This window comes from Meles meles, chromosome 9, assembly GCF_922984935.1.
Source record: "Meles meles chromosome 9, mMelMel3.1 paternal haplotype, whole genome shotgun sequence".
Lineage (NCBI taxonomy): Eukaryota > Metazoa > Chordata > Mammalia > Carnivora > Mustelidae > Meles > Meles meles.
The window spans coordinates 90144689-90160013 of NC_060074.1; the positions used below are offsets into that span (position 1 = coordinate 90144689).

At 35.0% G+C, this 15325-nt stretch overlaps 1 protein-coding gene across 1 annotated transcript in view; it reads left to right on the top strand.

The window, feature by feature from the left end:
* Positions 1–15325, top strand: part of LRP1B (LDL receptor related protein 1B) — a 2013404-nt gene that overhangs the window by 714489 nt on the left and 1283590 nt on the right. The window contains exon 3 of the mRNA XM_046019480.1: positions 4236–4373. Coding sequence (XP_045875436.1) covers positions 4236–4373 — 138 coding nt within the window. The remainder of the gene's footprint in view (positions 1–4235; positions 4374–15325) is intronic.

Below are 15325 nucleotides of genomic sequence, written 5' to 3' on the forward strand. Positions count from 1 at the left end.
AGAACATTGCTGTTTCTTAAACTGCCCCCATCTTCCAGAAAGACAATGACAAAATAGTGAAGTTAGCATTTTCCAACTGAAGTATCCCAGTACTGGTCAAAGGGTTTGAGATGCTGATACCCTCAATTTTGAGGTTAATTCCCAAGGCCTGGGGTAATCTCTATAAATAACTTATGCTATTTATTTTTGTGTAATTTGCAAATATTATCATTGCTTTAATGTGTTTTGATATGATGATTTGGGAAGGACTGGTTAAGGTACAACCCTTCAAGCCATGAACCAGCTGTCTTATCTTATCAGCTCCTGGCTTAGCAGCCTTCCCCAGCCCATCAAGAGCATGGCCTTCAGCTATGTGACTGAATGCAACTTAGAGAAGCAGTTTTCGAAGGTTAAGGCGGGACCAGTCATTGCATTCTTGGCCTTCATTGAAGCCATGTCATTCATTCTTGGGTCTGTCTTCTGGTCCATCCTCTTCTTCCTGCTTTTGCTGACACTGGGGCTGAACAGCATGATAGGGATCATGCAGGCCATCCTTACCCCACTCCAGGACACCTTTTCTTCTTTCAGGAAATATACAAAGCTGCTTACAGTGGTTGTCTTTGTGCTCATGTTTCTGTGTGGCCTCTTCTTCACTCGACCTTCAGGCATCTACTACATGAGTCTACTGAGTGAATACTGGACAGTCTTCCCCATAACCATCATCATCATACTTGAAAACATAGCTGTGAGCTGGGCCTATGGGGCCAGGAGGTGATAGCTTGGGTCTATAGGGAAGGTTGACCCCTTTCTTGTTGCCTCCCTTGTCACCCAGCTAGAGTGACATAGGGACTCTTAACTTCAGGGCCTTCTGAAAAACCTGTTTGTTCATTCATTCAATACTTAACATACTTATTGAGTGCTTATTATGTGCCAGGCACTGTTTTACTTACCAAGGTTATTGAATAAAACAAGCATCCCTGTCCTCGAGGAATTTATATTCTAGTGGTAGTAATAAGCAATAATCAGATGAACATATAAAAATATCAGGTTCTGATAATTGACAGTAGAAAATCTAAGAGTAAAGTAAGATGATCAAGAATCAGAATATGCGGGGTGCCTGGGTGGCTCAGTGGGTTAAGCCGCTGCCTTCGGCTCGGGTCATGATCTCAGGGTCCTGGGATCGAGTCCCACGTCGGGCTCTCTGCTCAGCAGGAAGCCTGTTTTCCCCCTCTCTCTGCCTGCCTCTCTGCCTACTTGTGATCTCTCTGTGTCAAATAAATAAAATCCAGCAGTGATGGAAGTCAAGAAAAGAATATATTAAAGGTGAAGAAGACAATAGTCTCTAGTCTATGAAGAAACTACTTAGCTCTTTCTTTCATCCAAACAAATTTCTTTTTTATCCCTACATGTTACCATTAGGAAGAATCTACTGGTTTTGTATACTGCTTCTGAGAAATTCGAACAATTTTTTCTGTTTTCCCAAAATTTGTTTCGTGAATGCCAGGTGTGCATTTCACTCCCTCTATCATGTTAATCAGTGACCTGACAATCTTAAGGATGCAAAAACAAAACAAAACAAAACAAAAAAACCAAAAACTTTGATTTGAACCAACACATATATTACTTAAAACAAACAAACAAACAAAAAAAAACTTGCTTTTAAAAAAAAGTACTGAGTCATCTTTGTCCTCTGTAAAATTTCTAGGCTCCCAGGTTTGAAGTGTTCTTTCTGTGGGCTATTTTTGGAATTTTTACAGAGAGATCTAAATATATCTGGCCTAAACACTACTTTGACATTCATGCACATCATTTCATGGTGTACAATTTATAAGAATCAGCCAATTAATTTTAAAAAGAACTGCATTGTGACTCTTGGTCATAGAAATTTATAGTTTTTCAAAACTAATTTATATTTTTCAATTTTATTTTTAAAGTGAATTTATGTTAATCTTATAAATAAAAGATTTAATATTAAAAACTCTCAGTGAAAAGGGTTTCACTTACTTTTATTCCTATAATTTGGATTTAAATTTGTGTATTTTCTATATATGTATTATATATGCATATTTGTATATATATATTTATTATATATATATTATATATATATAATGTATGTTTTAAAATATATTGATATTCAAGTTACAGAGACATGTTACAATAAAATGAACTGTGGATTTAGAGTGATGGGCATTAGACAAAACTAATAGATTTGTATGTCAGTAACTGTATAAATATACATGAAAATAAAATACCAGGAAACCAATTAGCCAGTACTTCATCTATTGAAGCTCTATCATAACAATGTATTTATATCCTCCAGATACAAAATGTTGAAAGCTGTTTTAGCATCAAACAAAACCACATACACCCATCACTCATTTTGAGAAGATATTTCAAAACGTATCTTACTTTTGGCAAGTCCGGCTTTGGGGGGAGAGGAATCAAGATATAAAAGGAAGTTATGTAATTCAAGTGTTTGTGAAAAGGCATGGGGGCGTGGGTGGCTCAGTTAGTTAAGCATCTGCCTGTGGCTCAGGTCATGATCCTGGAGTCCCAGAATCGAGTCTCACCTTGCACTCCCTGCTCAGTGGTGAGTCTGCTTCTCCCTCTGCCCTACACCCTACTTGTGCTCCCTCAATTGCTCTCTTTCAAATAAATAAATAAACTCTTAAAAAAAAAAAAAGTAACACTAGTGTTTGTTGGGACAGATGCTAAAAGCTTTTGATACAATCCCTACAACAACCTGATGAAGCACAGAAAAGGTACATAATTTTTTTCAACTTATTATTTATAAGCGATGGGACCAAGAATCTGGCTCCAGAATCTGTTAACAGGTCCACTCTGCTGCATTTATTTACATAATTAACACATGTTGGATTCCTATTCTGAGCCCACATCTCACAAAAAAGCTCACAAAGTTCAGTGCTTTGCCATCAATAACTTTTGACATTCACAACAAGCCTACAAGGTAAACTCAGTTGATAGTTTTATTTATACATGAGAAAATTAATGCTTAGCTGCTTTAGTAAATTAATGTCCCATGGGAATTAACATTGCTGTGATTAAATTCTAAGTGTGCCTGACTATAGAATCTGGGCTCCTGTAGTAATCAGTGTCAGATTAACATTCGATTGTAGTCATATGGCATGACTGCACTCGGATTTAGGAGAGCTGGGCAAGATTAAGAATCACGGCATGGCGAATTTGGAGAGTGCCTATCGAAGAAGTGTAGATAAGGTATTGGAAAAAGCAACCTGAACTTTAGATATAGTAGTGTATAATTTGGATGTTGGATGACAGTTCGGAATTGGTGAGCTTCAGAAGACTTGGTATTCCAACCTAAGTATATCTTTAAAAATGCAAAGGGTGATCATGTAATGTACTACTATCATCAGCAGGAGAACTCAGTGAGTATGCTTTGTTCATCATTGCCTCCCCACTCCTTAGTAAATTCTGTTGTATTATAATTGCTCAGTAAAGATTTTTTAAACAAAAAAATCCATATGTAAGTAAGTATATAACTAGTTGTTATATACTATTAGATATATAAATATATATATTTACTTATAATAAAGTAAATAAGTATATAACTAGCTATTCTTAATAAAAATGAAATAATTTTAGATTGACAGAGCTTCATTTAAATTCCACTAAAATTTTTTTGTTCTTGTTACCCGATTCAATTCTAACAAGAGCTCTGCCAAGGAGTTGAAACTCTCCATATTTCACAGTTGAGGAAATTGAGATGTACAGTGTTTAAGTACCTGGCCCACTTAATCTAAAGATAAGAGGTAAATCGATGATGCAAACCAGCCATCAGATTTTAAGTCTATGCCACTTAAAGTTTGAAAAGAATATTCGTGTCTTTAATGTATTATTTGTATTATTTGGAAAAAATGCATACTATTTTTTTTAAAGATTTTATTTATTTATTTAACAGAGAGAAAAAGGGATCACAAGAAGGGAGAGAAGCAGGCAGAGAGAGAGGAGGAAGCCACCTGAGCCAAAGGCAGAGGCTTTAACTCATTGAGCCACCCAGACACCCCCAAATACATACTATTTTATATCCTATGCAGTTTTTAAAAATCAGGTTTTTAATCACGTGGGCTAATTTGGACATCCCTGAGAATCAGAGCTGCCCTCTGGTAGTTATTTTCTATAGTTTTGTCTTGTAAATTAAGGCTGGTAATTTCTTGTGCTTAATGGTTTTAGTATTAAAAGCCAAACTAACCTATTTTTACATTTTTGTTTTTCAGGTCCTGAAGAGGTAGAAATCAAGTGCCCCTTGAATCACATTGCTTGCCTCGGTACCAACAAATGTGTTCATTTATCCCAACTGTGCAACGGTGTCTTGGACTGCTCAGATGGGTATGATGAAGGACTGCATTGTCAGGGTGAGTGCGTTTGTGGAACAATCCAACCACACTATTAAATTATTCAAAGTTTAATGGAAGTTCAAGAACCTATAACCTGCCTTTTCTTTCAACCATAACCATATCAGGTATTGAGAAAGCAAGAATTTTATTGCCAGAAACAGTCAATATGCATTTCAAACCTATAACTTGTTGTGCTTTATTGAAAAATGCCATTAGAAAAAGAAATACATTTGGACTTTGACACTGGACTCTGAAACAATTACATATTTCATAGAAAACAGTACTCTTGAGGAAAAGACAAATGAGAAGTCTTTGTCACAGGAGACTAATGCCATAGAGTGTCATAAATTTATTTCTCTCAACCTTTGCTTAAACAAAGAGTATTTGAAGTAAAACCTCTGCAACAAAATATTAGTATGAGGTATTCCCAGGAATTTTTCCTTAATGTTACTTCCATAAAGTTGTACCTACTTTCTTATAATTTTCTTTCTTTTTAAAAAAGCAACATCTATGTTCTACAGTGGTCATGATTTTACCTACATATTAAGGAAGAGAGGGAGAAATAATTAAAATCTAAAAGTCAACAAAAAGTTAACCAGAATATGGAACATTCTAATAAAACTGGTTGGAGAGAGGAAATGAAGTATGAAGCCAAAAAAAGAAAAAAGAAAAAGTTGAGGATTGAGGTAAGGACCCAAATCTGGAAACAGAATCGAGGTATCAGTCAAGTAAATTTGGCTCCAAGATAAAGCCTAGAAAGAAACCACTGAATCAAAAGTCTCTCAGTCAAATTCCCACCAGCTGAGTATAACACAAAGGGTATTTATTGAAACTGAACAGATAAAGAGTGAGTAACCTGTCCTTTGTGTTGAGGTCAGTAAGACAATAAGGAATAGAAAACTATAGAAAACCGGAGATACATGTCTGGTCTCTGACCAGATTCGCACAAACTAACTGCTGCCGTGTGCAAACAGGTCACAGGTTACCTAAAGTTCCAGTTTTTCAGAAGCAGCTCCATATCTGTATGTGTTTACATCATTCAATGTAGGCTACTTCTTTTTAAAACATTGTGTGGCCAACCATGTACAGACCAAACAAAACCTGTCTGGAGTCCTGTCAGGGCTTACTGGCTTCCAGCTGCCTACCCCAGGGCTGAATGAAGTAACTGAATTCAATACCAGAGATGGAGAGATATGCTGGAAAAAAGAATAAATCTTAGAAAGGTAGTCCAAGGTGGTAAGGCTACTGAGAGACATTAGATGATCCAGGCCACTGGGTCTTTCCCTTTTTCAGAAGAGACTATCTCTGGTTCTGTGGACAGATTCAGTCGGAGAAGTTACAGCTTTTCCTTCTTTGGCTGAGTTTTGTTTCTTAGCCTGAATTCTGTCAGGGTCACAAAAGAAGCCAAAAGATTTTCAGTTTTAGTTATGAACACATGTGTAATAATAATTAATAAGATATTTTTATTTAAAGACCTTTGACATGTATTCTTTTTGTATAATTGGATATTTAAAAGAAGGATATTAACAGGAAAAAGTAAAGTATGGAGTTATAAAGTGGTAGGAGTCAAAGAGTTTAATTTTCTTTTCAGAAATTAATTATCTTTTCTAGAGCCTAATTCTACCAACTTCAGTTATAATTCAGGCTTCTTATTACATTAAGGAAAAAAAAAAGTTTTGGATAGATTTGTGACTGAGCTTCTAAAAGAGTGAAATTATCACATTGCCAAAAACTTCCTCGGAAGTGGTTACACAAATTAGAATATCTCAAACATATTTCGGTGCTGTGAATCTCATGAAAGTATATCTGAGTTCTCGAGTAAAATTTAGAGCTATGATCTAATAGGTGAAGGAATATGTTAATAGTAAAACAGGGGATTCATATAAATACAAAGTATTGGAATAAAAATAAAATGATACTAGATTTATCTTGAACTTTTAAAAACTCAGTGTATACTTCAGACTGAGATACATTTAGCTTATATAATTGTTGATGGTTCAATCTTTCTTCCTGTTCTAATTCAGGTTTCTAACTGTTCCAACTTTCATATCTTTGTCACTAGTGACAAACTTTTTCTTTTATTTTTTTTTAGTAGGAGGCTAATTGAACAATTTTAGCCTTTTAAATATTTCTAAATTTCACCAAATGAAGTGTTTTAAAATGCCAAGTAATTTATTATGGCCTGAGGTGGATTTAGAAATAACGAGAAGTATATTTGGATCTGTGCTTGCTATTCACCTTACTAGAGGGTGTATCTTCAGCCTTTCTCCTAATTTTATGCCACACCCAATGAAAACTTGTTTTCTGATGCATTAATTAGGCACCAGCCTGCCACGTTTCTAAAGAAATTTCTTATCTAAAGAGATATAATAAAGAAAGAAACCAGATTAATTCAAACTTTGTATTGGCTTTTAGGGATGCTTTTCTCCTGTAGAACAATTCTGCCTGAATCACTTTCTCTGTCTAAATCCACTTTTCTTTTTGTTGCATTCTAAGCACATACTCCAATTTAAGTAATTATACATGAAACCAAAGACGTGATTCAAAGATGCATATGTCTCCTTTTTTTTTTCCCTAACAAAGGATCCAAAGTACATTTGGTGGTAAATTTGTATCCTTTGTGAAAATTAATAAGGAGAAACATTTAACATTTTGGAGGTGATATTCTGGTCTTGGGAATGGTTTTGTATCAACGAATTGTTTTTTGAATGTTCCCTAGAAAAAATCAATTTCTTCCTGGTGAGGGTAATGAAAAGATATCTATTATTAATGATTTTCTATAACACTGCTATTTTAATCTCCGTAATTTAGCTCCATTTGAAGAAAGAAAAATGGATTTTTGTATATGGGTGTACTTATATATAGGGATGTGCTTGTAAAAATCTTACAATGAGAATGTTCAAAATCACCACATTATATTTTAGAAAACTTCATCTCTTCTTATATAGTATTTCATATTGGTAATAATATTACTATATTTAAATTGCATGAGCAATAAAAATGCATTCTGTACAGTCCAAGGCTTCTCAGTACAGGATATTTCCAAAAAAATCCTCAGAGCCATGCTAAGAAGTGAACAAATTCAACTAATAGATACCAGATCGACTGAACTGTATCAAAACACTATTTTGAAATTTGATCTTCTTGAGGTAATTCATTATGTTAACATTTAAAGTGGCTGTGAACAAGAGAAGCCCCTTTTTTAAAATTCACAATCCTGGTTAGAGTACATTTGCGGTACAAAATAACCAAACATTTCAATGTACAAGGGAACAACAGTTTCTGTGACATTGTCCATTTTTACTCTATTAAAAGAATGCAGAAACACTTCATGTTAGTGCAAAAAGAGATTCTGTCTTCCATGTCTCAAGAAAACATGATTATGTAATCTACGTGATTGTTTACCCAGCATCCCAATGTCCTTTTCAATTTGTGTGAAGAATTTACTAAAACTGATTAGGGAATGAAACTCTCTGCCATCTGAAGAGCTCACCACCCAAACATACAAATATGCACACATAAACACACATACTGTTCTTTCCTGATTTCTCTCTTCTATCCTGAACCTGTTCTACATAATTCTGAGTGTATAACATGTTAATTGGTGTATTTGATATGGAACCAAGAGAAGAATAAGATTCTCTTTTATATCACCTAACTCCTTGAATAATGCATATTCAGAATTTTTTTTAAAGATTTTTATTTATTTATTTGACAGACAGAGATCACAAGTAGGCAGAGAGGCAGGCAAAGAGAGAGAGATGAGGAAGCAGTCTCCCTGCCTGAGCAGAGAGCCTGATGTGGGGCTTGATCCCAGGACCCCAAGATCATGACCTGAGCCCAAGGCAGAGGCTTTAACCCACTGAGCCACCCAGGCGCCCCCATATTCAGAATTCTTAAAATTCCATTTAATTTTTTTTACTTTACTTGCCATTTGGAATATAATTTTCCTAATATGTGCAATTACAATTTTCTCCACCCACTCACAATCTATTTTAATATATTTATTTTAGATTCTAGGAATTCTAATGTATTTTAGATACTGATTTATATTTAAAAAATTATGTGACTTTTTTTTTCTTTTATATTACTACTGGTAAAAATAAAGTCTTAGGAGAAAGTGCTAAAAAATCCTGGAATTAATTTACAAATTAGAGCTTTCTCAAAATGGACTGAGGTGAAATGGCAAACTTGATTATCTGTAATGACTCAACACAGGAAAATTAGTAATCCTTAAAACTTCTGTTTAAATCACATATATATTAAAAATATTCAGAAACCAATCCAGGTCAATTAATTTGATGCAATAATTGATTTGAGAAAATTAAATGTAATAAATTTTATTTAAAGTATTAATAATTTTTTTAAAAATTAAAAAATAAAGTATTCAGAATTAATCTTTAGTTCAAATGTTAGTCATTACAACACTGATTTCAGGTGGACACAAGATTAGCTTATGTAGCCACCAGGAAGGAAGGAAGGAAAGAAAGAGTTTGGTGAAGCTGATGAAAAGGCAAATAATTTTGGAGCACTTTATTTATTTATTTATTTTTTTACATTCACTTTATTGTATCAGAGAATCTTGCCCTATCCCCATTTTAAAAGTTCCTATTGAAAAATATTGCCAATCCTTTTTCTAAATTAAAATCAGCTTATCATGCTAGAGAAGGGAATTTCAGTATGCAGAATCCAAAAGCAAAGGTATGGAGAAGAGGTACAATTGCAGGCAATGTTAGAGGAAGTATATCTTTCGGCAACACAAAGCTTAAAGCTTGTGGAGAGAAAGAAACTTGACCAGTGTGTTTTCAAGTTCCTTGAAACAGCAATAAGCCAAGAGCTAGAAAACAAACTGCTATAATTACCCAGGAGGACCTGGGTTTGTGTCCTCAGACCACTTTTGATTACTGAATTTCCTGCAACTTAAAAGTAAATTCTGATATATATACATATATTTTGTTTATTTATTTATTTATTTATTTATTGTCGTCTTGAGTTCTGCTAAGGTGATCACAGAGTCTCAAATCTATCTCAAGTATAAGCATTTTCTCTCAAAACGATTAGCTTCAGTAACTGAGTTAGTTTAGTGAAAGCCTATGACTCTTACCACTGGTTGATTTCAGGACCTAATGCTTTTTAGAAGAAAAGCAACAATTCTTATGAAGAATAAGTCTTCTACAAGTGTATCATCCTTTTGCAAGGCTATTACAGACGTTTATATTGACAAATGACACCTATGTGAAAATTAGGTGAATGTATTTTAACACTTTCTAAATATATGTATGTGTCTATGTGTATGTGCATATTAATGTATACACACAGAGAGACATATGTACCCATATATAGGTACATATAAGTGTGCATATTAATTTTCCAGAGTCTTAGACTTATAAATTCTGTTTAATTAGAAATATATTGTTGCACAGATATCTGACTTCTTAACACTGATTTGTTAGAAGTGATTGCTAGATTAATCCTGCTCAAGAGACTTGGAGTTCAGATTTCAATTGTTTGTTTGAATATGTTGACTTCTAAAGACAGCTGACAAGCTAACTGACTGCCTGTGGGGAGAGGATAACTAATGTGGCTCTATATCATAGCCCAGCATGTGAAAAGATAATCTAAAGTGGTTTATTGTTTATTGGAAGGGGATCTTTTTGTAGTGGATTTACATCTTTGATTAATGTTAATATATATTAATTAGTGTTCTCTGGTCCCAAACAGAATCATTTTTAAGAATAACTGGAAAACAGACTTTGCAATATAAAAAGAATATCCTATAAGCATAGAAATAGCTTAAAAATGATCAAACACTGAAGGATCTAACTTAAAAAAGATACTCTTTATTAAAACATCATCACAGATTCTATATCTTTCTTCATGGTAAACAGTGATTTAAAACTAGCTCATATTACATCCATATTTTTTGATCCAGTCTTTTCTGTGGTAAGAATCCTGGTGCATTATGGACCTTTAATTGCTGCTGAATTATACTCCATTTCTAGGTGATTTTGGTTTTAAACGGATGTAAGTCAAAACCACGAATCTACAACTTACACCCCAGTGGAGTATTTATTCTGTTTGCTTAATATCTGTAGAACAAGGAGCAAGTGCTTTGACATAGAGATTGACTACTTCGTTTGAAACAACTCCTATGATGCCTGTGCCTAAAATATACCAACTTCTTACATAGAATGACTGTGCAAAAACACAAAAAGCCAGAGAACTCAGCTTACCCAACTCTACCCCCAGTAATATCTCCGAAAGAAGAAACTTGTTAATAGTTCCACTAATTTGGGCATAGTTAATTTGCATGGATATTCATGGACACTGGGACTCATTTACCTGGATCTCTCCCTCATAGTTCCCTTCCTAATATGATGGAAAACAGAGAATAGTATGTAAGAAATAATAATGGATATGAGACCAAAATGAACTTTCCAAACTGTGCCAAAAGAAACACTATAAAGTTTTCCTTATATTGAATTCATTAATTCACTTCAATAAATTTTATTGACGCTGAGAGTATTCTAAACACTTACCTAAGCACTGGGGATGTAGAAAATCCTATTTTCTGCCTCCATGGAATTCACTTGTTATAATGGAGGTATGTAGAAATTGCTGAGGAAGACTAAAATGAAGAGCATCTAATTCTGCTTGAGGGGATGCAAGAAAATTTCCCCAGAAAGCTGATGGTTGACACATATCTCACTCTAAGGATTTGGTAGGCAAATGAGGGAAAGGAGACCATTTCAAAAGGAGGGAACTATGTGTACAGAGACACAGGTGTTTAAGAAAACATGGTACACTCAAGAGAGCTCTTAAGTTCTTTGGTAAGGTTAATGCATAGGGTTCTGAGCAAAGATGGATGAAGTAGAACCTGAAAAAACACCTGATATTAGAACTGGAGTGTTTCCATTAGAATAAGGATACAATATGACCTACCTGAAATGCAAGAGAAAGAGAGTGGAAGATGACTTTAAAATGTATTCTCAATATTATGAGGGTGGTATATATTTTACTATTAAGCATAAGAAGATTAGAATTGTTGCATATATGGGGCAGGTTCTGTGATTTGTTCTTAGAAGGTTAAAATGTCCATTATTATAAACATAAAACTTTGAGCTAAACAGTCACTTTTGTTTACATTGACCAGCTCCCAAACAAGGCATGAGATATGTTATTCTTTATCACTTTCATGTAAGTAGAAGTCAAAACAGTTGACAAGGAAAGACTAAGTGAGCTCCTTTTCCAATGAAAGTTAGGAATTTGGAATGTGTATTTACTATTTTAAGCATCGAGAATCCTATCTTTAGCAAACACTAAAGTAGCATCTTAGTTGATGCCTCAGTTTTGCCATCTTGTATCTTAACTTTGGGAAATGGATGACAGTTCTAATATTATTCAAAAGTATGAATTGTAGGGGCGCCTGGGTGGCTCAGTGGTTTAGGCCACTGCCTTCGGCTCAGGTCATGATCTCAGGGTCCTGGGATCGAGTCCCGCATCGGGCTCTCTGCTCGGCAGGGAGCCTGCTTCCCTCTCACTCTCTCTGCTTGCCTCTCTGCCTACTTGTGATCTCTCTCTGTCAAATAAATAAATAAAATCTTTAAAAAAAAAAAAGTATGAATTGTAATAAACTGTCCCTCAGCTCTCTACTCAACCTCAAATGTGAGGGCAAATCCTCTATAATTCATTATTTAGTTTTTGACACAAGCAGCTTGATACTTTACAAAGTAAGGAATTAAAGCAGGTAGCTGAGATTGACTGGCATCCCCAGGAGTCACACAGAAAAGCAGTATGAGAGCAAGGTTTAAACACTGTGACCTTGAGTTTTTGTTCTCCAGTTTTGACTACTGAGCCTTAACATATCAACTCGGAGAAATGCATAAAATTGTTATGCTTCATCATCCTTTCTGACCTGTTCTTAAGTGGGCAAGATGGCCTGTAGAAACATTTTTGAGCTAACTATATGTTTCCTGTCAGTTTTATTAATTGATTGAGCAGGGGAAAGAAATGTGCTGAGTGAACCACAAGCTGAAAAACTATATAACAAGCTTGCAGAATTGAATGTCTCCATCTGACTATTAGCTTTATCCCCTTGAGAAAAATTAGTGCTTTCATTTGATAAGGGATATAGAAAGGATTTGGGGAAGTTCATTTTAACTCTTTGAAGTAGATTTGCACAAGTTACAATAGGAAGTGACAAAAGAGAAGAGAAAAAAAAAAAAAAAGAAAAAAAAAAGCCTAGGAATCAACTTCCATAATAGGATCTGGAAAGAAAAATGAGAGACTTCTTAAAGTCATTCAATAGACAAAGTTTAAATTTTGAAAGAAAAAACCCAATACTCTTCCAATAAATAACCAACAAATAATTAGAAGATTTGAGATTTATTAAGCTTGATCTGGAATTCTAGGAAGTTTTACAGATTTCTATAGAGGATGATGTCAAGAGATTTTCACACCTTCAGCCAATGTTTTCAATTCTGAATTTCTAATCTGTTCACCATTGCAGAAAAATACTATTTCTGTTGCTTTTTCTCTGCTCCACTCTTATCATGTATACAGTAAGCCTATTCTGTTGGATTCCATGTGTTATAATCCTGTCATAACTGAATATTTAATATATTAAATAATATTCAAAAAAACAAAATAGCTACTAGACTGGTGACTTCGAGGCTCCTGGGTGACTCAGTCTGTTAAGCGTCTGCCTTCTGCTCAGGTCATGATCCCAGGGTCTGGGATCCAGCCCTACATTGGGCTCTCCCTGCTCAATAAGGAGCCTGCTTCTCTCTGTCCCTCTGTCTGCTGCTCCCCTTGCTTGTGCTCTTCTCTCTCTCTCTCTGTCAAATAAATAAAATCTTTAAGAAAAAAAAAAAAAAGACTGGTGACTTTGGAGCTTTTCATAATCAGTCCCTTCATACTCAAATCAAACATTGATTTGTTTTTCATTCATGTGGAGACAGAAAAAAATGCATATGTATTTTAAGTTTCTCCTAAGCTTTCTACATGTACTTGTATATTTGTGTTCAGACATAAGAAACTCATTAAAGATTAATTTCTGAAGAAATACACACCACCTAGATTTATTTCTGTTAGCTGAGAATTTGCCTTCCAGCTCTCTCCATTAGGTTTGTGATTTAGTGAAGGCATGAAATTGACAATTGACCTCTGTATGCCAAGTAGGATTGTAGAACCAGTCCAGACAACCCATTGTGGTTGTGGAGCCATAGTATGCCAAACCAAAGTGAGATCAGTGTGCTTTCAGAGCATCTTCTGAATTAGGTCAGTGTGACCGTGAGCCAAGGCTTGAACATCAGACAAAAAGGAGAATGGGAAGGGCAAGCCCAAAGAGCACTTTTCAGTTCCATTAGCTGAAATGTGTGGCATGTTCTCATTCAGTCTACAGGTACAAAACTCAGAGTGCCAAGAAAAAAATCTGTGCAGTTCAATAAATGGCTCAAAGATCTATCTAATATTTTCAGAGTAGAAACACTATGAATCTGAATTGTCTAACTTTTAGTTAGGTCAATTAAATTTTAAGAGTTTTCAAAGAAGTTTGGAAAAAAATGTTAAAAGATATAGTATAAATTGCTTTTTAGTTCATATGGAATATCTAAATACTTATTATATTAAAATTATGTATAATTTATTATTATATAGAAAAATATTTTTGCCTAAGTATTCTGTTAGATTTTCCTAGCCTACATCTATTGGATATCTAGCTGAATTGCTTATTTCAAGAAATTAAAACATACATATTTTTATGCCTTTCACCTGTGGTTTTTTTTTTTTTTTTTTCATTTATTTGACAGATAGAGACCACAAGCAGGCAGAGAGGCAGGCAGAGAGAGAGAGAGAGAGAGGAGGAAGCAGGCTCCCCGCCAAGCAGAGAGCCCGATGTGGGGCTCGATCCCAGGACCCTGAGATCATGACCTGAGCTGAAGGCAGAGGCTTTAACCCGCTGAGCCACCCAGGCGCCCCTCACCTGTGTTTTTGTTCATTTGCTCTTGTTTTCAAAACCAGGATAAGGTGATGTTTCTAGTCAAGTTCGTACTATGAGTGCTCCATCCTACTAACAAATGACTTCCAGTTCCTTTTCAATAAGTTAGGTTTTCACCCTACCCATTTAGACTCATTATGCAAAGGAAATGTGCAGAACTGAGAGAAATATGCTTAGAGGGTCAAAGCCTAATAATTTTGCCCAACACAGTGTTACTTACCTACTGAGGTGAATTTTTCAATGCAAATGTGCCTTGGTTTAATTCATCTTTTTTATTCCTATGTATATATCTTATACCCCTAATAGATTGGAAACATCTAATGAAACTTGCATTTAACTTCTACCTTAGTCACTTCACTGCAGGGAGTCAGTCAACAGGGCAGGGAGGACAAAGGCACAGGAAACAGTGATTAAGTAAAAAAATGTACAGGACTCCTTTAGAGTAACTCATGGGGTAAAGTATACTACACAGTATGCTAGAATTATTGGCCTCAAAACAAACAATGTGCTCTTTGTCAGGAAGATTCACTCCTGCATTTTACCTAAAGTGATTTGCTCCTTTCAGTTTTTGTTTCTCCTTATTTACTAGAGATACCTGTAATATGCAGAGGGAAGCAAAGTTCTGCTCTATGACTATAACTACAAATAGAGAAGCAGCAATAACTTTCTCTCAGTGTGAAGTAGACCTGGAAGATAATAGGGCCAGAAGGGATTTTCAGAGGTCATCCAGTCCATCCATCTGCCTTTAGGCTGGACTGAACTCAAACTTGCCTAGACAGATTGCCACCTACGCAATTCGGAAGGCCTCCAGGGAGAGAAATTCTAACAGCCATTTTTAGTAACACAGTCAATGCTTAGAAATTTGTACTCTGAACAAATGCTTGCATAATGTATTATAAAATTTTCCATGCTCTCCCAATTTTTACTCCTTTCAGTCCAACATATTCCTATAGGTTAATCGTGTTTTTCTTGC